The sequence below is a fragment of the Saccostrea cucullata genome, unplaced genomic scaffold (assembly GCF_032062105.1).
Source record: "Saccostrea cucullata isolate Sc308-1 unplaced genomic scaffold, CSIRO_AGI_Scuc_v1 ctg658, whole genome shotgun sequence".
NCBI classification, from domain to species: domain Eukaryota; kingdom Metazoa; phylum Mollusca; class Bivalvia; order Ostreida; family Ostreidae; genus Saccostrea; species Saccostrea cuccullata.
In genome coordinates, this window is record NW_026933693.1 from 161,724 (window position 1) to 188,427 (window position 26,704).

Here is a 26,704-nt window from a genome sequence, read left to right on the forward strand (position 1 = left end):
ACTGCAGAGCAGATTAAAATTCAGATTTCATTTATTGAAATAAATTCTTTTATGCAAGAGTAAATTGCTCTGGCTTTAAACTTCAAAGTAAGGATATTTTACACGCCCTTTATTAAATCTGGACTGTTTACTCAACAGCACAACTGAATATATATCCTTCCACATCAATTGAAATTTGATTATTGGATTCTTTGTCTCTGAATAACTATATGCACTTTGAACAATGGAAAAAACAATAAAAGAAGAATATTTTTCATATTTATTTTCATTTTCATCCAAATGATATACATTTCTCACATTCGTTTTTTAAAAATTGCCAGCAATTTGAATTTTTACCAACAAGTTATGCATGAAATAAAAAGAGAATTAATGATGGAAAAAAACAGAGAAATTGCATTTATCCCAATAGATCAACACAGGAATCATATGTTATACAACAAACAAATTCTCACAACAAACACATTGTGGAATGAATGTGGATTTCATATCCGTGTCTACCAGTGGGAACAAATTCCTACGTACAACTACAAAACGATTGTGCGTAAATTAGAAATATACAATGTGATTTAGTAGTAAATGTTTTGTGTCATAGAGTAGTGCATCTACCAACCTCAGACTATTAACAAATAATTAAGCTACATAAAGCTTAATTAGTTATGTGTTAAAATGAGATGTGGATTTCTCAGTCCGTGATGGATGGAATAGTTAAACATGATTTAAAAATGTCTGAATTAAAAATCAAATTATGGTCATGAGTACTAACCATGGAACATACTAAGAAATTTAAATGATGAATTAACTTTTGGTAAAAAAGATTAATACTGATAATTTTGAGATCGTTTGTTAATTAGCGTGATATTTTTTTTTAAAAACATGTAAAAATTGATTCAAAAATGAAAAATTGTGCAGGGGGTAAAACAGAAATTTGTAATCAAGAATAGATTTGAGTGAAATTAAGTAGAAAGTAGATCTATCATAAATGGGAGAAGGTTTGTACATAACATAATATTATCAAGGCCAGCAAAGTACATGGTTTTGACTAGAAATAATTTACATACAGATAATATGGCATATCACAGCACAGCCACTTAGCAAGCACCTTACAATGGGAGGTAACTCTTACACTGAGGTAATACCCAGGTTCTGATAATATGTCATATTCTAAGTTTCATCCCATTTAAAGAAGCTTGCTCTGGGTAGAAATTACATAAAATAAATAATAAATTAGTGCACATTGGAATATTTACAAACAAAAACATCAATTCTATAAATAGTGCCACAACTAGGTCGGCTTTATGACAACACAGTGTAATTATTGTGCAAGAATGTGAACTTTGATGAAATGGAACAAAATATTTAGTGATTCATCAATATCTTGTACAATTGGTTAAACATTTAAGGGTAAATTATTCAGTTCTTGTGATGTGCCAGAGGCTTTAATTGACTTGGGTTATTTTTTGTGTATATTGTGATTCGGCTTCGAATTAAGGGGCCGCTAATGAACAAAAGGGCCTAAGGCAAAAAAGCTCATTAATCGAATGATGTAAAGGCACCAGAATTTGGTGGCTTTGTCACGCAATAACCATGTTTAATCGCGGACTACAAGAGCCCTTATGTCTTATCAATGCGATGATATTGATTTCTATGTCAAATTCAAAACAATCACTTTTTCCACTTTTTAAACCTGGCGTTGAGTCATCAGGGAATTGGAAAAAATCTCTTTTTCCACCTAGCAGTATAACTCGTTGATGCCAATCATAAAATGTTTGTGTGCGGTTGTTGTCATTCAGAGAAGATTTTTTTTTTTTGATGCAGTTTTTTGATATGCTGTAACTTAGAGTATATGGTGTGAAAAAAATATATGAAAACTGAGAGTCGATTTTTGTATATGTACAGTGTGATATAAATATGTAATAAAAATATATTGCACAATATGTGTTTTTCATATACACATCTGATGTATTGCACCATTAAATCCTCCACGTGTGCATGCCATTATTGTCTTGTTATCACAGATCAGTGTTTAGAAATAAATGTTATAATGCAGTCTATTTCTGCAATCACTATAAGGCAAAGTGAATCTGGAATCCTGTCCACTGGAATATCTTAGTCACAGCTGAAGTCTTGTGGACAGAACTTTGTCACTAATTGTTTGCTGAACAAACACCAATTTCTTGCTTCATCAGCTCACAGCAAAATTTCATGCCAGTTAATTCAGCAATAGCCCGACACAGATCTCCATTGGTTTTAGTCACTGGACTTTGAATGACCGATTCTGGATCTTGAGAGGGGAATTCAATTACAGTGAAGTTTGATTGTTTAGTCATGAATTAGTGAACTCTTCTCATTGTCACCCTCAGCAGTCAATGTAATTATAGAAATTGTCACTCGGCACATTACTATTGCGGAATTCTGTGCTATTTCTGTAGGCAGGGTTTTGGACCTCTATGAATCTATTTTTGTCCATGCGTCTTCGCCTTTCTTTCCACCATTTAACCCCCAGAAGGATTAGGAGGACTAACAAAATAAAACTCAGGGTCCCAATCACACCTCCGATAATGGCCACTGAAATTAATAAAAAATTCAACTTTTCATTTCTTTAAAGGATACAATATCAAACATACAAAAAAAGTGTTTAAATGACTTTCCCAGTTTTTCATACTTTATAACATTCGAGTATATCTAAGAAATGTTAAGTTTGCTATTAATTTCTAAAGGTTTTTATCAGCAAAGTGAATGTCTTACCAAAGGGTAGTTTATTTTCCTGGGTCTGCATTCTGACGGTATTGGTCCTGGTCAAGGGAGCCGGGGCTTCGTCCTCCAAGATTTCCGCCGTGGTTCTTAAAACCAGCGGGGCGGTGGTGGTCGTCAGAAGTGGCGGATCAGCTGTAGAAGAAAAAAGCCATTAATTATTGACAAGGACGAGGATAAATTATCACACACTGGTACCTCATCATTCCACTAATAGGATTTTCACACATGAAAGTCAATTGAAAGAATGACTTAATTTTTCAAATATGGTTATCGGGCGAAAACGAACAGTGAATTATTCAGTTCATTAGCAGTGATGGAGGGGAATTTGGCCTGCCTGAGATTACGCACCTTCGTAATACAGCCAGAATCCTTTGTGATTTTCAATCCCGTTTGACATAAGCTGTATGAAGAGCTCGTCCCACATGATAGATATGGGTTCGTTGGCTCGGCGGGCACACAAGGTGATGCTGCGTGACTTGTCCCTGGCGTACAGGTAGTCCATACATCGTACGGAGCCATTGGTTTCCAGATCCATGTCAATCACAAAAAGTCTGATGTTCTGGTTGGGTTTGACGTAGATCCTGGCCGAGCAGTCCAGATTGGAGGGGTAGTTGTTAGGGTAACCAGGGCTGGCTAAATACCCAGATTGGTCCCGAAGGTCCTCAACATTACAAATACTTCTGGTCATGTAGGCTGAAATTTCAAAAAGTCAACATAAATAATGATATTCTGTTTATTTAAGGGATATTTTATGTGGATATTTGTGAAATTTCTAAAACTTTTCGGAAATTCAACTGCAAGACGTGAAATTTTTTTTGTACTTTTTTCACATCATTTTGCAATTATTAAATGGTGCTAAATAAATCCATTGGAGATTGACATTTTTTTAATGAAATTTTACTCTTTGTATCAAATTGCAATAATTAATTTGCTCTGCATTATAAGTATAAAAACAATTCATGACATTTATAACAAAGAAAATGGGCAATTTTTTGTTCTGTTAAACTGTAAACAAACTACAGAGTCCCAAAGACCACACCATAGAATTCAATTATTACGCACATCTACCATAATATACTGTGATACTTAATATCTATGTATTAGTCATATTGAGTCCATTCCCACCGATATAAGTATTTTACCACGTAGACCAGACAATACTGGGGGATCTGGTCCCTTTGTTAATTCTATACACTTATTGACACAGGCAGTCTTCCTGCCTGAGGTTGACATGCAGGCATGGGAAATATTCACAGGGGCATTGAATTAAAAAATTAATGGTACTGATTAATTATTGTGATTGATATTAGAATTTGTTAATCAGTTTTATCTATCAGGGGTTGGGTCCAATGTCATGCGAGGCCCCCAATGGACAAGCTAAGAATGGCGATCCATCGGTCTTTTTTGGACGGTATGCGTGGGAATTGGCGATGAGAACTTTAACTGTTTTTTTAGGAACCAGTGAGCCAATTCTAGTATCATCAGATTTTTGGCATGTTGAAAAAATCATTTGTGAAAGATTTAAATGACATTGTTAATGCCTTAGATAGGATCAGAGCTCAGGATTTGTTAAATTTAAAATTTTACTGAAATTTTAATTTTGTTCTCAGACTCATTTCCAGACTTTTTATAAGAAATAATTTTTCTCATTATTTGACATCTATATATCATTAATGATTCTTTAGTTTTCAGGAAAAGTATGTCATGAGTGAAGTTTTTATATTAATAATTGATTATTTGACAAAATTGTGAGTTTTTATTATGCCCACAGCTGGTTATGTTCCACAAAAATTGAGAAAAACAAACTTTGAAGATAACATTACCCTCGGACTCAATAACTCGGGCTGATTACGATTGTGAAATCCTATAGAGTGGACTACAAGGCAATTTATTGAATAAATTTATTGTCCCAAAGTACAAGAGCATATACTCCCTAATCCTTTGATTTTATTCACTGCATTGCAAAAGGTGATTTAATTTTGACACCTGCTGTTTCAAACTAGTGGCTGAGTGAAATAATGCAATTAGACATTGGGGTCTTTGTCAGTTTGTGCTGGTTGCCTTGGGGACATCTGTTGCTGTGTGCTGGATACGCCTGATTGGGGCCTCCATCTGCAGAGGGAGACGGTGACAGATGGGGGACAAGGACAGAAATGGAGGGAAAACACAGACAGCTGTTTGATGACGAGTTTTTTCACTCTTTGCTTTTAGTGAATTAAAAAAAAAAAAAATAAATAGTTAAAAATTCTAAATGATTTTTTGTTTTTGCAAACTGTAATTTAAAAAAAAAAAAAAAAAAAAAAAATCATAAAGTGAGTTTACCTTTTTTTTTAATTTGAAAATTGAAAAAAAAAATGTTTTTGTGTGATTGTATTTTTTTTCATGGCAAAATGAATCATGATGTTAATTTTGTTCAGTTAAAACTAAGTTTTAAAAAGTTGTTGCATATGCTTATTTGTTGCTGTATATATACAACTGCATGTGGAACAAATTCAAGTTGTGCATGAAATGGTGAAGTTTTTTGTAGCATATGCCGTGCACTTCTGACCTGAGTATAAGAATTTGGATTTAATGCAATAATGGGTCAGGGGAAGTGAAAAGAGCACATTATTAGAAGTTTTAGTACCCCTGTCTGGGTGAAGCTACCTAATAATGATCTAAACTGGACCCCCACCCCGAGGCCTGGCAGCTCAAACTAACATCATCGTTAGCAGAAAGTTAGCAGCATAGACAAGAATGATGAATTACACATAAAAAGAGTTCTAGGAGAATGCCAAAACCTTACACAAAGACTGTGCAGGTTATGGTAGTGATCAGGCAGGGTGTAATTAAGGTTATAGGCCTGGATCAGAGGCCACGAACAAGACATGCTCAACTTATTGTTTTTATAGCACTATAGCAATAGGTTTTGAAGATTTTTGGGGTGAATAAGAATGAATTTTTGAATTCTAAGATAGAAATTTTACAGCTAGAAAACTTCCACGGTCTAAAAATGAAAAAAGTTAAGATTTTTGTTCGTAATTGAATCTATTTTTATAAAGCAACTTAAAAGTTTTAAGGACTTGAAAAAGATTAATTTCAAAAGTTTAGATTGATTATAGAAAGCAAACAAAGAAAACTTTTTATTTGAAATTCTATGCTTTCAAACTTTATAATGATTAAGATCTGAGCTTTTAGAAAGTATATCAATTTCAGGTGCAGGATTGAACAATGCTAGATTTAATTATTGATTCACCTGCGGAACAGTTTTAAGAAGTGTTTAATGCTCATTACCTCGCACACAAAATGATCGTAAGATCGATTGGCGAGATATTTCTCTGCAGCAAGACATTGTCAGAAGGTGTCAGTTATCTGTTGTTAAAATTTTCTGCAGTTTTATGAAGACCGAGTTTTAAATTGAGTAAAGAACTTGAGAGGAATATGAAATTATTCAGAGTGAGCAACTTAAATTCTCAGTGGAAGGGGGAGGGGTGGGGGAAAGTGTAAAATACCCTGCTGAGAAGCCAAGCTTCTTTAACACATTTGCTCCCTAAAACCAGCTAATAATCTATCTCCCTTCATGTAGGATTTAATAACTTGTAAATAACATGTGCTACTCAAAGAGTGCATCAAATCAAGCATAAGTTAGATGAAAGCAGAGGTTCCATTTTATCTCCCCGGCTCTCATTTTTGTTTCTATGGATGCATAATGTTATTTACCTGGTATGCATTCGTAGTCCACTTGGAAGTAGGTACTCTCTTGCTGACACGACGGAATTTTGCGGCCGAACCCTCCACTGGGGAGGTTGATGCTGCAGGTCTCCTTGCCCACGCAGGGGTAGTTCTCATGTTCCGTGTAGATACAATCCCCGGGGGTGAAGGAGCACCGCCCCTCACTGTTGTACCCAAAGAAAACCTTGTGTATCCGCAGCATCGTGCGCGGGGAACACTGAATGTCGATTTTGTTGGAGCGGGAGAAACAGGCACTTGCTGAACTGATTTCACCTGTCATAAAGAAATAAAACTCTGGAGTTCATTTTGATAAAATAGATTCAGCATATAACTCATCAAATGTTGATAAATATGAAGAAATGAACTTTTGCACTTTAATGCACTTGTTCATTTTTTTCTGCCATGTAGTACTTGGTACAATGTAAATATAAGAAAAGTTTTTATTACTTTGGATTTTAAATGAGAGATTTTTTTTAATTAAAAAAAAAAAAAAAATTTTAAGTTTACAAACAGCACTGTCCATACTTTTACTGGGTTCCTTATCTCTTATCTAAGAAGTATTATGTGTATAATATTTGGAGGAGTGTACATATTATGACACATTATCATTGATCTTGTAAATTTAATTGATATGATGTTTGAGAACTTTAAAGTTTGTTGTTTTTTAGGGTACTTAATTCTTTGTGTATGAGAATTCCCTATCATAATATTTAATTCTCACAGTCCTCGGATGTCTTTCATGGTTATACAAGTTCACAGTTTTCAAAAGAAGGGCATCTTAGGATATAGACAGATCAAGGCATTGTCCTCTTGTCCGATAATAAACCGTACATGACAATAAATAATACTCTGATCGACTGATTAAAATGTTAGAAATATAAACTTAAGTTAATAAATATATGAAAAAGAAGATATTCTCGCCAAAATTTCTATGTAATTTGCTTATATCTTCTGTGGTAATATTTATTACTCAAAGTTCACTTAATTAGGGCCAACACATTCCCTCATTAAGCCAACACATTTCCAGTGCTGAATATGTTGTCATGCTAAAATTCATTGTTATAATGCTGTCGGAACAAATATTAACCCTGACAGTTTCTCAGCTCTATTGATATATGGTGTTTATGATATCCAAATCATATATTAACAAATGTTCCTAAGGTTAATTTGCAAAATCTTGTTCTTTCTGTTTCCTTACAAATTTTAAGCAAAGAAGAATTTGGATTTTGCATTTTAAAAAAAGGCAAAGAAAAGGTTTGAAAAGGTTTGAAAAACAAAAACTCAATTAGCTTATAAGAAAGTTTAATCACAAAAGTATAATAAATTTAAATTTTCTTACCTGTGACAAAATCTAGTAAGGTGATGATGAAAATTACAATTGGGGTGATGAAACTGGAAGTCATTTTTCTGTAGATTCTAGACTGACTCTAATTCACTCAAAACTGTGTACCTAAAAACAAAAAAGTCCAAACTAAAAATTCTCTTCTACACAAGGTGCTATCTGGTCAACTTATAGAGCTATCTGTTGTCCTATTCCATCTGTCTTCTGAATTTATACCTGAGGGGTCCAAGACACAGTTCAGTGGCTCCAGATTGATTATCTAATTAATTCCACTCTTCAAAAATCAAATAATAATGGTCCTACATTTTCATGCAGTTTTCATCAAGTGGTTCTAACATCAAAAGCCCTGAACCGTCACAGGACTCAACGAGAGAGGGAGGGGCTTAGAGAAGAAAACACGCGTAAAAAAAGTTTGCCACGCTTCCCTCCTGCTTTTGAAATATTTGAATAATTGATTAAGTCTTCTATTCTTTCCCTACTGACAATGTTTTCCATCTGTCAGAGTATTTTTAGCCGAGTCTTTTGATTTGGAGATCTGTTGCTTTTTGCCCGAGTAGCTGTTGTCAGTCTGAGGTAGGGGGCGGGGCTAAGATATGGCTCCTGTAAGTTACCTGTGTAGGATAATCACCTGGCCACGCGACCAGCTGTCACGCTAGAGTGATTCCCAGTATAGACACTACACCACAACAAAGGGGCAGACGCGTGCCGATAATTATAGGCAGCAAGAGCCGTTAAAATACTTAAAGTAGAGCATTATACTCCTAGCACATGTTGATCCTCAAGACACCATGTGGCTTGCAATTTCCAAAATCTTGGCCAATCAGAATTTGGAGACATCACTGAACAAAAGAAAAGGCGCGTGGCCATTGTGCACCTGACATTAGGTATGACCCGCTTTAATCAGAAATTTGTGTTCAAAGAGGATATCAGTTTATAAATGGGCCATCTGAAGATATAGCTGTCTCACCTGTCGCAGGATCTGGTCATCAACAGTTGGTGAACTGTAGAACTATTCTACTATACACAGCTGTAGTAAAAAACCCTCATAATACCGTTAGGGAGGAGGGTACATAAACTGGGTCTATATAATGCATTTATTTGTTAACAGCCCCTATTATTGATTCACATATGAGTTATAATATTTAACACAACATCTGCACCATATGTAAAGGCCTTCAGATAGATTTTTTTTTTTAAATCAAAACAGTCAAGTAATGACTATAGTGAGTAAATTATTGAAGGTTAATGCACTTTGTTGAAATATAATATTTTATCAATCAGTAGATGAAAAGTATGGAATTGAAGTTGACAAAGTTGAGATATGATTCATTAAGAAATTTTAATAGGTTGCATGAACTAGATGAACCAAAACAAAGAATTTATTGCCAAAAGCAAAGCAACGAATGAAACCTGAAACAAAATCAAATCCCCCAGATCAATACATTAGGATGATGGCTTAAAATTGCAACCCAGAGTTAAACTGTGTGCAGGTATGGAGAACATGAAATGTTACATTATTCATATGATTGATAGGTCATAGATTTATTTACTTCAGTTTTAGGGAGCTGTTTTCAAGCTTGACAATGCTGTTCTGAAGAATTACGTTACAATCCTCACATTTACTGAGATAAGAATCTGAGTTTTGTTTTTTGCACCAGTGCCTGAATAAAATGAATCTTCTTTGTGAGTGTCTACCATAAAAAACCTGCCATCCCACACCTGCTGCTTTACTAAGCATCCATAATGATTCTTTTGTTCCGTCAAGTTGAAAGATGAATCCAGTGACACCTGTACTATGAAGGTCATGATTTTTGCATTTTCCCGCTCCTGCACGCCACGATTTTGTGGTGGCGTGTATCAACCAGCCATATTCAGCAGAGAGTCAAATCACGGTATAACAAGTCATGTCATATAGAAAGCTAAATTATTAATGGGGAATAGTATTGTGTGACACATTGAAACTTGAATATATATGGCTTTATATTCCTGCATAACATTTTCCATAAATAAAGTCAATTATAATTATTATGAGCCTGAAACTTGTATCTGATATATGTCTTAATACATGTATTGAAAACTTCAAATGCATATGAACAGCATCGAAGTTCTTCTGTTAAACATTTGTTAAAAGAATTATATACATTTTGATTTAGAAATTTTAAAACTATACAAAAGGTTTCTGAATTTCCAGGATGCATTTTAAGGATCAGCATTTTTAGATAAATTGGTCATATACATGTATTTGTTAAATAATCATCTGAATGGAATGCAGGATCAATAATCTAATTAATTGATTAATGTCAAAGCTGCTGATCTTTTATCAATTACTTTATGAATATGAGTATATAAATTGATATTATATACATGTGTAAGACACATGATAAGTTTGACCCATTGTGCAGGAAGACATATTGGTTTCCATGTTCATTGTATTTTCTGTCATATTTTGTGATATTGCCTTCACGACAGATTGCAACAGATAAATACTGATAAGGTGTCCATTTCAGCCAATTCTTTGTGCTGTGTTCAGTTCTTATCTTTTGGACAAAGGACAGTCCCAGATAACAATGGGGACGCGTGGCAAATTTACGCCAAAGCAAACAATATTCCACCAATACAAGGTTATTAATTCATAACAAACTGATTATGTTGGTCGCTGATTGCTTTATAAAAATTCATAACCTCCGCACTTAATAGCCAAGCTCTATTGTTTAGGTTTGTTTTGATCAGTATTTTATAACAAATTAATTTGAGGAATTGTATTTATTAACTCAAAATGTCCACCCTTCAAAAGTTTTTTTATACTTTCAAATTCTCTAGAAGTTGTTCTTTGATTGATTTTTTCAGCAATTGACAAAAAAATGCATATTATACATGTATTAAACATCAAAACAATTATTTGTTCCTAAAATAAAGAATTTAAATATTTGAGAACAAAGAATTGTAAGAATCTGTGTTTGCATGCAGGTGTATTTGTCTTTGTAATTCTTTCTCTTAATTAAACATATTGCAACTTAAAGAACTCAAGCATTGTGAAGCCAACAGTTAGTGCACACAAACCCCCCTTAATATTATAGAACCCCCTCAATACTATATTGATCCCTACTGAAAAGCTTTAAATAAATCTTTAAATATTTGCTGCAATTATTGACACTTTTATTTGGTGATTGGAGGATTGATTTTTGTTACTAGAGCGTTTATTTGTCTAGTGTATTCTCTCATTGTTACAATCTGCAAAGAAGAAACTCAATTAGAGCTCCCAGGAAAATGTTGATAAATATTAAATTAATGGACATTTGACCAATTTACTAGAATTTTGGGCATGTTTGAGAAATTGGAAGCCAGCTTGATTGGGTAGTTCCTGGAGGTTAGGGCATTAGTTTAAGAAAGATTAGTTTTACATTGGCATTTGAGATAAGATTAACAAAGTTTTAGATAATATCAAAGTTTTAGAACAGAAGGTGATTTGAAGGAAGCTTCCATAATGTTGCTGCAGACCCAGTTTAGTTTTGCTGCTCAGCTGAGTCAATTAATTGCTGGATGATTGATTTTCAGGAAGATTTTGCCGATTTTCTGGTCGTTTTATTGCATCATGTGTGATTTTTCTTCACACCTGCAAATTTCATTCAGAGGAAGTCGGCTACATTGATCATCAGAACGTTTCTATAAAGAGAGCTCTCCAGTCTGGTATTGTTGATCAAAGTTTACGCTTCTCTAGATACAAAGGAACTGATTCATATACACAATATGTTGGGCCCTAAATCATTCTTTCCCAAAACTTTTTTCCTAATTTTAGAAGTTTTTTGATAGTTTTCATGGATTTGCTGCATCATTTTTTAGCTCTCTAATTTAAGAAACTTTTTTTGAAAAGTAAAAATAATATTCCAGACATGAAATATAATTAACTTTTTGACTGTCAAGGTCAAACAAGACATTTGAGGATTTCAAGGACATATTCCATTTTAATTCAAAAGATTGAAGCATGAAAATTAAAATTTCTGTGTAGAATTTAAATCTAAACTACAAGATACCAATACATATTGAAAATAAGGTTAAAAGTTACTTATAAGCATTGTGTATTTATAATCATATAAGCATTTTCATACCTTCTCAGTATTGTGTATAAAAAAAAATTTCTTAAATATAAAATAAGATTTCCATATTTTTATCTTAAAATTCATCCTTAATTATGAACTTCCATAACAATAGATATTTTCACCCTGTATTATATATATGACACAATGCAGGATACTGCTTCTGATGACCTTTTGACCCCTTAATTAATTGGATGATGGCTATAATTACTGGATGCTGTTCTGGAGTGACCTTGAAGTAGGGTTTTTGTCCTGGGGCAGACTCTCAGTAAACAGATAATATTTACACAGGCTACCCCTGCCTGTTTCTAATTATTAGCTCGTTATTGTGAGCTCAGTTGACATATTAAGATGTCCACCAATGAGAAGAGAAAAAAAATTGCACTCTTCAGAATAAAAAAGATTTTCTTTATGACTATGCCCCATAACCTGCTGTGTTAGAAAATTTATGCAGCCTTATTGAATAATTATGGTAAATGATTTAAATTAATACCTGCATCGAGTCAATTGATTAAACATTTTAGATGCAATTGCTATCTGTCATATTCAAACCATCTAGCGTAAAGTGAGATTTTGTGCTATATTGTGGTACCGTGAAATTGATATAATTGTATCAATAGATACATAATTGTTAGATTGACTGTTATCTGATTTCATTAACACAGTTTAGTGGTTATATGTCGCCCCTAGTGTGACACAGATACAGCCCTAGTTGGGTGTAGGTGTGTCTGTGATTGTAATGGGACCGATTGACCACGTTTGATGTTATTAAGACTGTGCCATTGATCCGTGAAGTGGACAATTGGAAAATGACCTGGTCATTTAATCAGATTGTCACAATGACCAACAATGTCCACCTGTCACTGCTTCGAGCTTCCCAAGTCTGCTCTGATAGGTTCTTGATGAATTCAGATATAAAGTGGAGACAGAAAAAATACAGTAATGAAGGATATTAAAAGGAAAGACACCTTTGAAGGTCACTTGGCATAAGGTCAAGGTCTAAGATTATTCCTTTGATCATTGAAGGAATAAAATATGTTTCTTTGAAACTTAGCTAAGCACAAGTTTTGGAAAACTGAAGACAAGTATGTACTCCACATTTCTGGAAAAAACCTGGTCTTTTGGTAAAAGGTCAAGGGCGTAGGCTGAAATTGTTGAAATTATCTTCGTGAGGCAATTACACTGACATTTGAATTGAATGATTAACAGAAGGTATATTGTTTGACTTCGGTGTTTCTTCTAGCTAAAAAAAGAGAATATTTTAACTTGCTGACTTATTCATATTCATTATGCAATTAAAAGAGCTATAATTTCAGACTACCTGGTCAAAGGTCAAGATTACTGATAAAAGTACACTCTTGGTCTCTGAGTGACATTGTCATTTTTTGTTTTTGGTTTATTTTCTGCTGCCAACTGCTACATGGCAAGTCTTACCCAATTCCTGGAAATACTTGGCACAGTAGATTGCCTTTGTTTACAATATAGACCCAAGGAATGCCAAATAGTGTGGTACTGAGGTAGAGGCATCACACTCTGTAGTAGGCTTCTGACACAGTTCCCAGTATCTAGATCACGGGGTATATTACTGTTGTAAAGAATTAGGATACTCCGCAGTCAGCTGTCAGCTTGGTGAACTATGCCAGATATAAAGCATGGTCCTTGTACATGGACAAAAAGTTAAATGATTTTCTTTGAATAAAAAGTGCTCACTTTAAGAACTAATTTCTTGCTCTGAATGGGAAACAACTTGAAAACTCATATCTCCAAAACGATAGCCAAATATTTCTGATCCCACTTTTCTGGATCTATTTCTAAGAACGATGAATCTCGACTCCATTTTCATTTCAAATATTGAATATCAAATATCATCATTTCTTCACTGTGGTAATGGAACAAAAAATCTCGCTATCCTCATTAGTGGTTTTAGATCTTTAAAGTATACCATTGTGACATTATTAAAAAGAAAGTGGTGATTGAAGTACATGTATTTCTGAAAGATTCATAGATCATTGGATTTCATCTGAGATCAACTTGACTCTTCCAAACAGTTGTGTTAATAGAAGTACTATAGATGATTTTTTTCTGTGTGTCTCAATTATTGTAAAGTGTGAAGACATGGCAAAGTCACATTATAACAGTCATATTGAATTTTAAGACATGGCAGAGTCACATTATAACAGTCAAATGAAGACATACAAAGTCACATTATAGGAGACATACTAGCTTTACTTTACCATCTGTTTGCATGCCATTAATCAGTATAAGTAAACTAAACAAAAATCTAGTAATTACAGGTCTTCCATAAAAGATATCCTGTGCAGATATTTGATATTTACCTAAGCCAATTATGCTCAAAGTAAGCTTTTTAATCAAAAAATGTGTCCGTCTCCCTGTTCATTTATAATTCTTCTCATCTTTTGCAAGTTTTTAATTTTTTTTTTAATTTGTTTACTTTTCTAGAACATTTAACTGCACCAATATCAAACAAAATTGGCACAAAGCATTTTAATATTAGGAAGAAAAAGTTACCAGATGAAAGTTATAACCCATGATCCTCATTTTATCAGCAAACAAGAGTGAAAATAGGAGAATTTTATAGTTACAATCTTCAAGCACTGAGCTAATAAGATGAAATATGTATCTGTACATTCTATAGATAAATAAAACATTGATGCATTGAGCTTATTTCTGAAGCTAAAAGCACAAATCCGATACTCATCTATTCATTTACATTGGAGTGCATTTTGTAGATTTTGTATATGCATTACATCTGCAGAATTTTTGCAATATAGATAGAATCACAGTGTGCCACTATGATAAAGATACATCACAATCTATTCCATTCTATTCCCCAAGACAAATCATTTATTACATTAATTCATATCCTTCTGACTATAACATTTCTAGTTATTTGAATTGAAATTGAAAAAAGATAAGTTTTAGGAAAGTTTTTGATATTTTTAAATTTCAGTGCTAAATAGATGGAGTTATGGTAGTGCAATAAGACATTACCTGTGTAGCTAAGCCCAAATCATACCCAGCAGGTAATTGTAGTGCTATCCAATTAACAGGCACAACTTCTCCCACATTAATTAAGGAACTGGACCATATCACACCCAAAAATCAATCCTTATTACTGCTCATTTTTGAAAATATAGTGGATTAGCTCTAAATCAATGCTGTGTAAATAAGGGGATATAATGCATTTGATTGTCCAGGCTTTTGTTGGTTAAACTCGGCACTAATTTGTTATGAGTGTGTGACATTGATTAGTGGACGCGATCGGGATTGGACCAAGTACGCCATTCCTACCTCCTGTTGCCAGCTCTTTATGAATAGCTATATTTTAATATGGCGATACATTATGTCACTGATTCAGTGGCCCTATAAAATATGACAATCTTTATTGATATTTGTAAATTTTATAGCTCTGATTTGCATATAAATTCTTCCAGGATCAATTTTTGAGAGCATTTGAATATGAAACAGAAATGAAAATGTCATTTGAATTGATACACGTAATATGAAGGCCGTAAATATCTATTGTAATATTAGAATATACATTTATCTGTCCTGACATCATAAAAATCACAAGAAATCTTGTAGTGATAATTTTTTAAGATACAGTTAAACCTTATTATCCCAAACTGATTGGGACAGAGGAAAAAAACCCTCTAAGATATCTGAAGGTTTGAGATAATTGGGGTTACGATACAATAAGAAAACTGTAGTTGAGACTTTCAAATTACTTTAATTGACCTATCCATATTCAAATTACTTTAATTGACCTATATCCATGGAAGTCAAGGTATCAAGGTTCAAGATACCTAAGTTCAACTGTATCTCTTTGATTATAATATTTTTCATCATAGACTTCAAATTTAATATACCGTTTAATCCTTATTAACCGGCCCGGGTGCTTAGAAAATTGCAAAAAAGGGATGGTTATTTTGGTATTCTCTTTGAAATATTTAATATCATATCTTAACTTCAAAAAATATTTTTAAAAAAATATATATACATGTATTCAAAGAATCTCCAAACTAATGTCTAACTTTACTTTAAATGAAGATAATCCACCCAAAGTATGCTTAATGAATCATTTTCCACCAAGAAATTTGATAAAAAAAACAAGTTTCCTTTTCACTTCCTTCAAATTTTTACAGATTTTTGATACAATTCTAGATAATTTAAATCACTGTACAGGGGGCTCTTATTTCCTGACAATTGAAAAAGACCTAAGGGGGTGCTTATACGGGTAGGGTCGGTTAATAGGGATTATACGGTATACTGTTTATAAAGGATGGGAATTCAAATAAATGTGAGGGATTCAGTAATGAAGACATTTTAAATTTAGATTTCATTGAGACTTTAACACTGTAACTACTGAGGATGTAGACTACAGACCAGATACATGATATCTATCAGGGGATATCTACATGATATCTATCAAGGGGATGACATCTATCAGCATATATCAGAAGTCAACATAGTAAGATGGGTCCATTTAAAATGATTAAAGTGTTGGTGTGTTCATCCTAGCATTGAAGTTTCATTTTAACTTTAAAAAAAATATTTTAAATTCAATATTTATATCAAACAAGGATTAACATTTTTCATTTTAATGTTGGATCTATAGAAGATTGCTACCACAAAATATATTTCTTCCAGTCAGGAATGAAACACCAGCAAACACACATACACACTTGTTAAAAGCGATATCATAAATCAAATTAAGTGAAAGTTGTAAAACAGGTTAAAGTTTTGCATATATGAAATTCCATTCTTTATCAAAATTACAGCTTTAATTTCTTCCAATTATACACCGTTACTTGGCTCTGTGAGAGTTTGCCTTCAGAGGGATTTACTTGTGTATATACTTCAATCTTTACATAGATGTGTTTTTGATGATAAATAAACACTGATTTTCTTCAAACAATTTGGCCACATTGGAAACAAGCTTTATATCAGGTAGTTGATATTAAGCATGTTATTTTACGAGATAAACTTGCTTATTGATAGCAATAGGTAGAAATGCCATAGTTTCAAAATATTTAGAAATTAAGACCAGCGGAACAGGTTTCCTGAGCAGAGGTAACATATTGTAATAAATATGGCAGATTGGGAATCCAGCTGGGCTCGGAATTGTTATTATTGCAGAAAATCTGACATATGCCTAAAAAAATTGTTCCTGAAATGATATTTGGGTAAAGTATTCTGCTCAGATCATGAAATTCAACCAAAGCTTGAAACTTGCAAAGAGGGGGGGTGGGAGTGTCAGAATATTGAAGTCCATTTTCTTATTTTGACAGCTACTGTTAGGACCATGGTGCTCAACTGGTGTACAATGCATTGGTTAAAGAGTTAATTATTGGAGATAGAATGGTCAAAATTTTCTTATCATTGTCCTTAGAATTGTAAGCACCTTTGGAGTAATTAGTAGTACATCTTACCTTTTTGAAATTATTCATTATCCCTGATGAATTACACAATTAAGTAACTAACACTGAACAGATGACCACAGTTATAATGGTTTAATGACTGCCAGAACTTCGCAGGATTTCAACATCTAGTTATAACCACTAATGCCAAGACACCTTGTTGGTTCTAGGTAATTTTCTGAGGCTGACGAACTTTGATCTATCAAAATAATTAAACAAGACGCCACCTTGATATATCTGTGATTAATGTGTAGTGCCTCTTCTATTGTTTATTAACAGACAAACCGCTGATTAAAGGTGTACTTCTGGATTAACGCTTTATGTACAGGTTCTAAGGCATTAGGAGGCATATTTGAGCCGGCTTTCATGTGATTTGTTTGTTATCTTTGTGGTAGTCAGGATAAAATTGCATCCAAAAACAGCATAAAAAGTCTGTATGCAGCATCTTTGGATAAACATTTATCACAAGCAATGAACTTTAGGTATCGATTCAAAAATAAAAAGAAGTTAAAATAGGAGATTTATCTGATATGGCTTGAATGGTTTGTTTTCAATGATAACTTGGAACTAGTGCTAATTGTAACGGGGACCGTTACAGATGTTCCCCAAACGCTTCCCAACTCCCTTTTGGTGCCATATTCCCTGTAAGCTTCATTAAATAAGACAAAATCTATGCATTTGAAATTTTAACAAGATTTACCCAGAAGTGTACCAAGTTCATTCAAATTTTAGCATTGCACGCGTGTGCATGTGAATGCATGTGCGTTATGACCATATCATCTTGTCTACACAATCTATGTATTTTAATACACTGAATATTAAAGTATTTAATCCAAAATTATTTAAAAAATACGCTCATTCAAGTGTATTTTTGATTTTACTCATTTCACGTGCACACACGTGCATACATGAGCATGGTGACCATACCTTCTTGTAGAAGTCCATTACATCTATCTATGTTCTAAATTCCACCCAGTTTGGTTGACAACCAAGGGAGTTATAGCTGTTTAAAGTTTGAGCCAATCAGATTGCAGCGCACGTACACGCACGTGTATGCATGTGCATGGTGACCATACCTACTTGTAGAAGTCCATTATATCTATCTATGTTCCAAATCCCATCCTGTTTGGTTGAAAACCAAGGGAGTTATAGCTGTTTAAAGTTTCAGCCAATCAGATTGCAGCGCACGTGCATGCACGTGTTTTCATGATAATTGCTTTATTTCATGTTGTACGAAATCATAATGCATGGCTATGTTCAAAATTTCAAAGGATTTCGTCAAAAAACAAGAAAGATATTGAGAATTTAGTATCAGCCAATCAGAGCGAAGCGCACGTGCATGCGCGTGAGATCTTGCTTTTTTGACCATACCATATTGTCTATGCTACTAATATATCATCAGATTATGAGTTTCAAAGCATTTCATCCAAAAATAGAAAAGTTATGGCTATATCTATTATATTGGTCATTTCACGCGTTGCACGTGCACGCTCTTGCAAGCACGTGCGTGCAAAATGACCTTCATTCCGCAAATCTACATAACATGCCTAGTGACCCTAAAAAGGTTTTACCTAAGTCGGATGTGTAGTTTACAAGATCACTCCCGGACAAAAAAGTACCCAGGAAGAAGAAGAAGAAGAAGAAAAATAATAATAACTAGATACGATCTCGTTGCGAGCAACGAGTGGGTCTTCCGTCCGATTCTTGATAAGATGAGATAAAATTTTGATTGAGATTTTCATTCTAAAATAATGATTTTCCATAATCTGAAAAAAGACATTGAACATTAAAGACTTTTAAAAAATCGACTTTTGGCCCCTCACGGCCCCAAACATTAGAAATCAGCCCATTTTTCTTCATATCATCTGAAAGCTCCCATGATTTTGATGACTTTTTATTCAACAACTATTCAAAGATTCTTTTTCGTTTTTGAGTTATTTGCATAAGAAATATTTAGTGGCCAGCCCTTCAACTCCTTAATGGGGACGTTTGGCGAACGATAAAAGGTTGCATATTGTTTAGAACATGATTTTGAACATCTTTTGTTCAAAATTACTTGTCAAAATATTTCTCACTTTCGAGATATAAAGCATCAAAGATTTAGCATTCTGCCCCCCCCCCCCTTTGGCCCCTTATCATGTAATATACGATATTAAAATCATAATATACAGTTGTAGATTGTTGAGATAAACATTTTTGCTTCAGTAATGTATAACAAAATATTGACTGTTAAAGAGTTATCGAAAAAAAGACTTTTAGTCCCCTTTGACCCCTAATTTGAATGCACAGCCCCTTCCTCTTGATTTCATCTTGAAGCGCTTAGGATTTTGAACACTTTTTGTTCAATAACTATTCAGAGAATTTTTTTCGTTTTCGAGTTATGTGCAAAAGAAATATTTAGGGGCCAACCCTTCAACTCGGTAATGGGGACGTTTAACGAAAAATGAAAGGTTGCATATTGTTCAGAACATGATTTTGAACATCTTTTGTTCAACATTACTTGTCAAAATATTTCTCACTTTCGAGATATAAAGCATCAAAGATTTAGCATTCTGGCCCCTTTTGGCCCCTAATCATGTAATATACGATATTAAAATCATAATATACAGTTGTAGATTGTTGAGATAAACATTTTTGCTTCAATAATGTATAACAAAATATTGACTGTTAAAGAGTTATCGAAAAAAGACTTTTAGCCCCTTTTGGCCCCTAATTTGAGTGCCCAGCCCCTTTTTCTTGATTTCATCTTGAAGCTCTTAAGATTTTGAACACTTTTTGTTCAACAACTATTCAGAGATTTTTTTTCGTTTTCGAGTTATTTGCAAAAGAAACATTTAGGGGCCAACCCTTCAAGTCCCTAATGGGAACGTTTAGCGAAAAATGAAAGGTTGCATTTTGTTCAGAACATGATTTTGAACATCTTTTGTTCAATATTACTTGTCAAAATATTTCTCACTTTCGAGATATAAAGCATCAAAGATTTAGCATTCTGGCCCCTTTTGGCCCCTTATCATGTAATATACGATATTAAAATCATAATATACAGTTGTAGATTGTTGAGTTAAACATTTTTGCTTCAGTAATGTATAACAAAATATTGACTGTTAAAGAGTTATCGAAAAAAGACTTTTAGCCCCTTTTGGCCCCTAATTTGAGTGCCCAGCCCCTTTTTCTTGATTTCATCTTAAAGCTCTTAGGATTTTGAACACTTTTTGTTCAACAACTATTCAGAGATTTATTTTCGTTTTCGAGTTATTTGCAAAAGAAATATTTAGGGGCCAACCCTTCAACTCCCTAATGGGGACGTTTAGCGAAAAATGAAAGTTTGCATTTTGTTCAGAACATGATTTTGAACATCTTTTGTTCAATATTACTTGTCAAAATATTTCTCACTTTCGAGATATAAAGCATAAAAAATTTAGCATTCTGGCCCCTTTTGGCCCCTAATCATGTAATATACGATATTAAAATCATAATATACAGTTGAAGATTGTTAAGATAAACATTTTTGCTTCAGTAATGTATAACAAAATATTGACTGTTAAAGAGTTATCGAAAAAAGACTTTTAGCCCCTTTTGGCCCCTAATTTGAGTGCCCAGCCCCTTTTTCTTGATTTCATCTTGAAGCTCTTAGGATTTTGAACACTTTTTGTTCAACAACTATTCAGAGATTTATTTTCGTTTTCGAGTTATTTGCAAAAGAAATATTTAGGGGCCAACCCTTCAACTCCCTAATGGGGACGTTTAGCGAAAAATGAAAGGTTGCATACTGTTCAGAACATAATTTTGAACATCTTTTGTTCAACATTACTTGTCAAAATATTTCTCACTTTCGAGATATAAAGCATCAAAAATTTAGCATTCTGGCCCCTTTTGGCCCCTAATCATGTGATATACGATATTAAAATTATAATATACAGTTGTAGATTGTTGAGATAAACATTTTTGCTTCAATAATGTATAACAAAATATTGACTGTTAAAGAGTTATCGAAAAAAGACTTTTAGCCCCTTTTGGCCCCTAAGTTAAGTGCCCAGCCCTTTTTCTTGATTTCATCTTAAAGCTCTTAGGATTTTGAACACTTTTTGTTCAACAACTATTCAGAGATTTATTTTCGTTTTCGAGTTATTTGCAAAAGAAATATTTAGGGGCCAACCCTTCAACTCCCTAATGGGGACGTTTAGCGAAAAATGAAAGGTTGCATACTGTTCAGAACATGATTTTGAACATCTTTTGTTCAACATTACTTGTCAAAATATTTCTCACTTTCGAGATATAAAGCATCAAAAATTTAGCATTCTGGCCCCTTTTGGCCCCTAATCATGTGATATACGATATTAAAATTATAATATACAGTTGTATATTGTTGAGATAAACATTTTTGCTTCAATAATGTATAACAAAATATTGACTGTTAAAGAGTTATCGAAAAAAGACTTTTAGCCCCTTTTGGCCCCTAATGTGATGAGTCAGCACTTTTTTTTGATATCGTATTAAAGATCTTTACATTCTGCACAAATTTTGTTCACTATGTCTTAACAAAATAATTATACTTTAAAAGATATAATACAAAATGTCTCGAAAATTCACTCATGATTCGTGTCCTAGATTTTGACCCCTACCGAGCTTCCATATTAGACCTTTCTGAAAAATTTTAAATCCAATGTGCAAATCAGCAATGTGTCGTCTATCATCGCTGAAAATTTCAGCTCTCTAGCTAATGTCGTTTTTGAGATTACTCATGGACAAGGAGACCCTCTAAAAATCACTGAAAGGGCGATAACTTCCAACCGGAAGTGATTTTTTCAAAATTGAGCCGGGGGTACAAACTTCAGATAGAAACACATAATCCTTGAAAATTTGAACAAAATCGATCGAGCCGTATTCGAGAAATCTTCTGCACAAAAATTGTAAAGAAAAAAAAAAGAATAATAAAAGTGAAGAAGAAACAATAGAATAATAGAAGGGTCTTCCGTTGGAGACGGAAGACCCTAATAAGAAACAGAGTAAAAACAATATGTTCCCCAACTTCGTTTGGGGAACATAATTAGTCTTTGATGTTCATTAGGATGAATGGCAAATCAGTCCAATGAATACAGTTCTCACATTTCCATATTGAGTGATAGTAGTGGATTTGAGAGTATGAAAAAGCACATCCTAAGACGTTGGACTGTAACAGCAAATCATTTTACAATTGTTTTATTTCTTGGCAATATTTACTTATGATTTCATTTCAATAAGAAAACCCAATCAACTTTTCATACAAACACTTTCGCTGATATAAATACAGTAAATCACCTTTTATCAGAACTTTATTTTCCATTAAATACACAAGACCATTGAATGGCAAAAATTTCATTTTCACATACTAGTATATTTTTAATATTTTATAGTATATACATCAATAATCAACATTTGTGAAAAATTTGTCTCTTACACCTACAAATCTTTATATTTTTGAAAACAAGGTGTCACAAAAATGAGTACCAGTTAGCATATTTATATCACGTTATAGTATTTTGAATCCAGTTTTAAGGGGCAATAAAGATTTTTGGTCGTTGTACATCCTTCTGTTAAAGAAGCCCTGAAGTCTTAGCCTTGAAACTAAAAAATCTGAAAATGCTAAGTAGAGAAGACGGCGGTCTGCTCGCATAGTATGTTGAAATAGTCTGGGAGTGACCTTAAACAGAACAGCTAGAATCAGTCAGGCTTATTTAGTAACTTCACTGACAAATATTCTGGGTATTGGATACTTTAATGCATGTTTTTTAACTTTAAAGTAATTGTTATTTTCAGAAAGAAAAGATAAAAAAAAAAGTTATTTTCATGTAAATATTAAGATAAATTTAGAAGAAATCAGGACATATTCTAGATAAAAGAATTTCATGTATTTAGACTATCCTGTCAGTTGAAAGATCTGAAAGTGCAAGCATTAAATTTAAATTTAAAAAATGCACAGCACGAAGATCCCTTGTTATCAGAAATTCCTTGAAATAATTGGAAAACTTATCTTAAAATTTTAGACATGCATGTATAATGGATTACAGAGAGAGAGAGTTTTGTTGAAATGATTATCTAGTTGGATGATAACCTATATTGTGTGATGAATCCATTGTCTGACTCCAAAGGGACATGAAGTTGGAGGTTTTTTTTCTGCTCGGGTTTTTTTTATAGGGGGGATTGATGAGGGTGCTGACTGAAAGTTGGAGAAGATTTAATTAGCTTTTGAGGGCCTCTTTGTAAGAAAGTGTCTGAATGTGCTCCTATAATCTTCATTGCTTTGTGTTCTTTTTAAGAATTCATTAGAGTACTGCAGTAAATTTGTAATTTTTTGGTTGATCCTTATCCAACTAAAAAATCTGTCTCTCATATTCTTGTTATAATTTACTGGATGGTTGCTTATTATTGGTTCCATATTGTTAAAAGTTCATGCTCTCAAACCTCAGATGATAGACACAGAAATCCCATAATAAAAATTTCACCGTTTTGATGCATGCATCCTTCATGTATACATCCAAAAATATATGTTTTTCAAAATAAAAAAAAATGAAGACAGACACCATCATTTTAGAAAAATAGGTAGAAGGAATAATCAGTTATATTGATAAGACTGCATAAAACAATGTAATCTATTTTAGAATTTCGGTTGAGAGATTTAACCTGCAGAATTGTGAGGAAACTTTTTCCTCCGCATCATCAGATGTAAGGTTGAGACAGACAGGTTGAATAGTTTATACACATCAATCAGTGGAAATAAAAAAATATAAAGAAGATCGGGGGATTGTAAAGGAGTTGCGGGGATGTCAGCCATGTCTCATAAAGCATGACGCCTGATGGATGGAACAACAGAAGGGGTAACAATATTGGGAAAAGTGAAAGAAAGGAACAGAGATAGGAAAAACTCAGGTTTCTTAACCAGAATCTGATATTTTATAACGGCCACAACCAAAGATTAACTCCATCATTTTCCTCTTTACATTATGACAACGATTGGAAATCTACAATGTCAGTTAAGGTTTTAACTACGCTACAAACTAAAATGACAATTTTAACTGTGTTTTAAATTTCACATCAAGTAAAGGGCCAGATTCAGTCCTCACTATACCTTGTCCTTTCTCTAAGTCTTCTTCATTTATAGGAATTTTTCCCTTTCATTTGATCTATTACTATATGACTTATATTGCCTATTTTGCTTATTTATAGGTGTCTCTAATTATTTGGAATGTACTATAGTATAATAGTAATTGGTTTTAATGAAAGGCAACACACACTGAGTGTGCCAATTCTTCATGATTTTTGAACCCCTGGAGAATGTAGATTCTGAATACCTTGACCTTTCACTACACTGATATATCTGTAGATTTGATAGTATCAGATGTAAACTTAATATAAATCTTGAAGACATTATCAAGATAGTAAAAAGAGGAATTTGTTTATAGGAGAATGCTACATATATAATAGTTAATCTGAGAAAGAATACAGTGTAAGAATTTCATGGCCATCTGACAGAAATGACACTCAGAATTATTGCACAATTAGTTACAGAAACAGTGGAGAAAAGTCAGCTGATAAACAGCTGATTCCAATGGCAGTAATTGTATGGCAGTTGCCAATGATGTAGTGGCCTTATTCCAAATCACTGACAACACAAACAGACAGACAATACAAGTGAAAACACGATAGACAGGAGTTGATTGCACTTACTATTACAGTGACTTGGAAAGCTGATGGAAAAATATTGACATGCACAATATGCTTCAAAGAATGTATATTGGTGCTCCAAATTATACAAACAATATAAACTGTCCAAAAACAATCTGAACCTTAAAATGAACAGGTCAGTGGGACATATAACTGTCTTGCAATAGAGGCAGAATAATTTGCACACATGAACCAGATGTTAAATTTGGTTAATTTTTGTGTTCTTAACAAAGTAGAAGATAACAGAAATGTTTTACTGCCTTGTTTTATGATTTCTTACAAATAGCAGAACTAGGAGCCAAAAGTAAAAATTCAGCAAAGCCAATTACAGAAATGATGAATCAAGTCCGACTTACTGTGTATCATTAGATTCTTTTATGTTCCGGGGTTGTGAGGCTTGTGCCAGACTAACTGCCCACTGGTAGGAGGATCAGAGGGGGACATCAAAAGGAGGGGTTTCAGCAAGTGCAGGTACCACTGTCACCACCTGAAGAGCCACCAAAGAGGATACAAAAATCACTCACAATATTGCTGAAATGCACAGTAGGTTTGTCAATAAGTCTCTGGTCAATTCCTGCAGTTCCAGGCTCTGGTCAGTAAGTGCAGTGGGCTCTGGTCCAAGTAAGTACCTGCAGAAAGGTTATATCTGTCAGGGCTATCAGTAGTGGTCAGTCCATGTTGTAAGTGTACATACCCAGGCAGAGATCATATTTATTGTCTTCTATTTTAAAGTTACCACATCAATAGCAAGTGAAGAGGAATCAGCTCCAGGAACAGCCCAGCAAAGCTTTTGGTCTCTTGTAACCAGTTAATTGCAATTTTAGAACTTTTTCAATGTAGCACACCTGAAGGTCACTGAAATGTCTAAAAACATCTCTCTTTGTGCACTCAAGAGTTTGAGTGTTTCTTAATAAGCTATCAAGTGTTTCACAACTTTTTAACTAGAAAAGATAACTGCTGTGTTGATAGAATTCGGCTGTAATTTTTCTGTTTTGGTTTACGCATGGAGTTAGGTAATGATGAATGTTTGCACCTGAATCAGTTATAAACATTTAGGATGAACTTGGAAGTAATTCAAAATGGGGGAGCAGAGAGGGGGGATACAGGAATGGAATGGTGCCCAGAATCTTTCAGAGGCTGGTCCCTGATCTGAGCAATTTGTTGTCACGGATTGACAATTCTTGGTACATTGTAGATACTTATCTCCCACTCATGCTGTTAGTAAAATTTGGCATACATCATCACTCAAACTTATGGGGGGATTGTAGTCTCCAAGATTTGTGGTAAAAGCCTTTGATCACATGTCTTGTTTGTTTCCTTGAAGGTAAAAAGGATTGACTGCCAATTTGTGGCTCATGTAAGAATTAACGAACATTAGAAGGGAATGTCATTCTTATTTACTTTTAAGTGGGGTGGGCTAATCTAGATGGGAAAACTGATCACTTCAAATACATATTTCAAGCATTAACTTAAAGGTATCGCTTTCTTTTCAAGTAGAGAAAATTTGAAACATATTAAATGATTAAAGGTTTCTTTTGAGTGAGTTCAATATAAGTTTGATGGTTAAATTGATTTTAATGAGAGCTAGATCCAATGCAAAGATTTATATACCATACTTGAATTTATAATCTGATATATGCTTAGTGAATTTGCAATTTCAG

At 33.6% G+C, this 26,704-nt stretch overlaps 2 protein-coding genes across 5 annotated transcripts in view; one reads left to right on the forward strand and one right to left on the reverse strand.

The window, feature by feature from the left end:
• Positions 1-26,704, forward strand: part of LOC134238982 (activating signal cointegrator 1 complex subunit 3-like) — a 90,197-nt gene that overhangs the window by 49,814 nt on the left and 13,679 nt on the right.
• LOC134238974 (CUB and sushi domain-containing protein 3-like) lies at positions 249-26,060 on the reverse strand. 4 transcript variants are annotated; one of them, XM_062721121.1, is made up of 6 exons: positions 25,400-26,060; positions 7,805-7,915; positions 6,454-6,738; positions 3,103-3,447; positions 2,746-2,886; positions 249-2,565 (listed from the first exon to the last, which is right to left on the reverse strand). In XM_062721121.1, the coding sequence occupies exons 2-6, from the start codon at positions 7,866-7,868 to the stop codon at positions 2,357-2,359; spliced, it is 1,044 nt and encodes a 347-aa protein (XP_062577105.1). In that variant the 5' UTR covers positions 7,869-7,915; positions 25,400-26,060; the 3' UTR covers positions 249-2,356. The 4 variants fall into 4 exon arrangements, with proteins under 4 accessions (XP_062577105.1, XP_062577107.1, XP_062577108.1 ...); XM_062721123.1 differs by lacking the exon at positions 25,400-26,060 and adding an exon at positions 17,355-17,519; XM_062721124.1 differs by lacking the exon at positions 25,400-26,060 and adding an exon at positions 14,914-15,082.

Bases quoted from the DNA above. Each gene is read 5' to 3' on its own strand.
- LOC134238974 (XM_062721121.1), bottom strand. From the start codon at position 7,868: ATGACTTCCAGTTTCATCACCCCAATTGTAATTTTCATCATCACCTTA. The intron at 2,887-3,102 runs GTGCGTAATCTC...TTTCTTCTACAG, and splicing joins ATTCTGGCTGTATTACGAAG to CTGATCCGCCACTTCTGACG. The intron at 2,566-2,745 runs GTAAGACATTCA...TATTAATTTCAG, and splicing joins GGAAAATAAACTACCCTTTG to TGGCCATTATCGGAGGTGTG.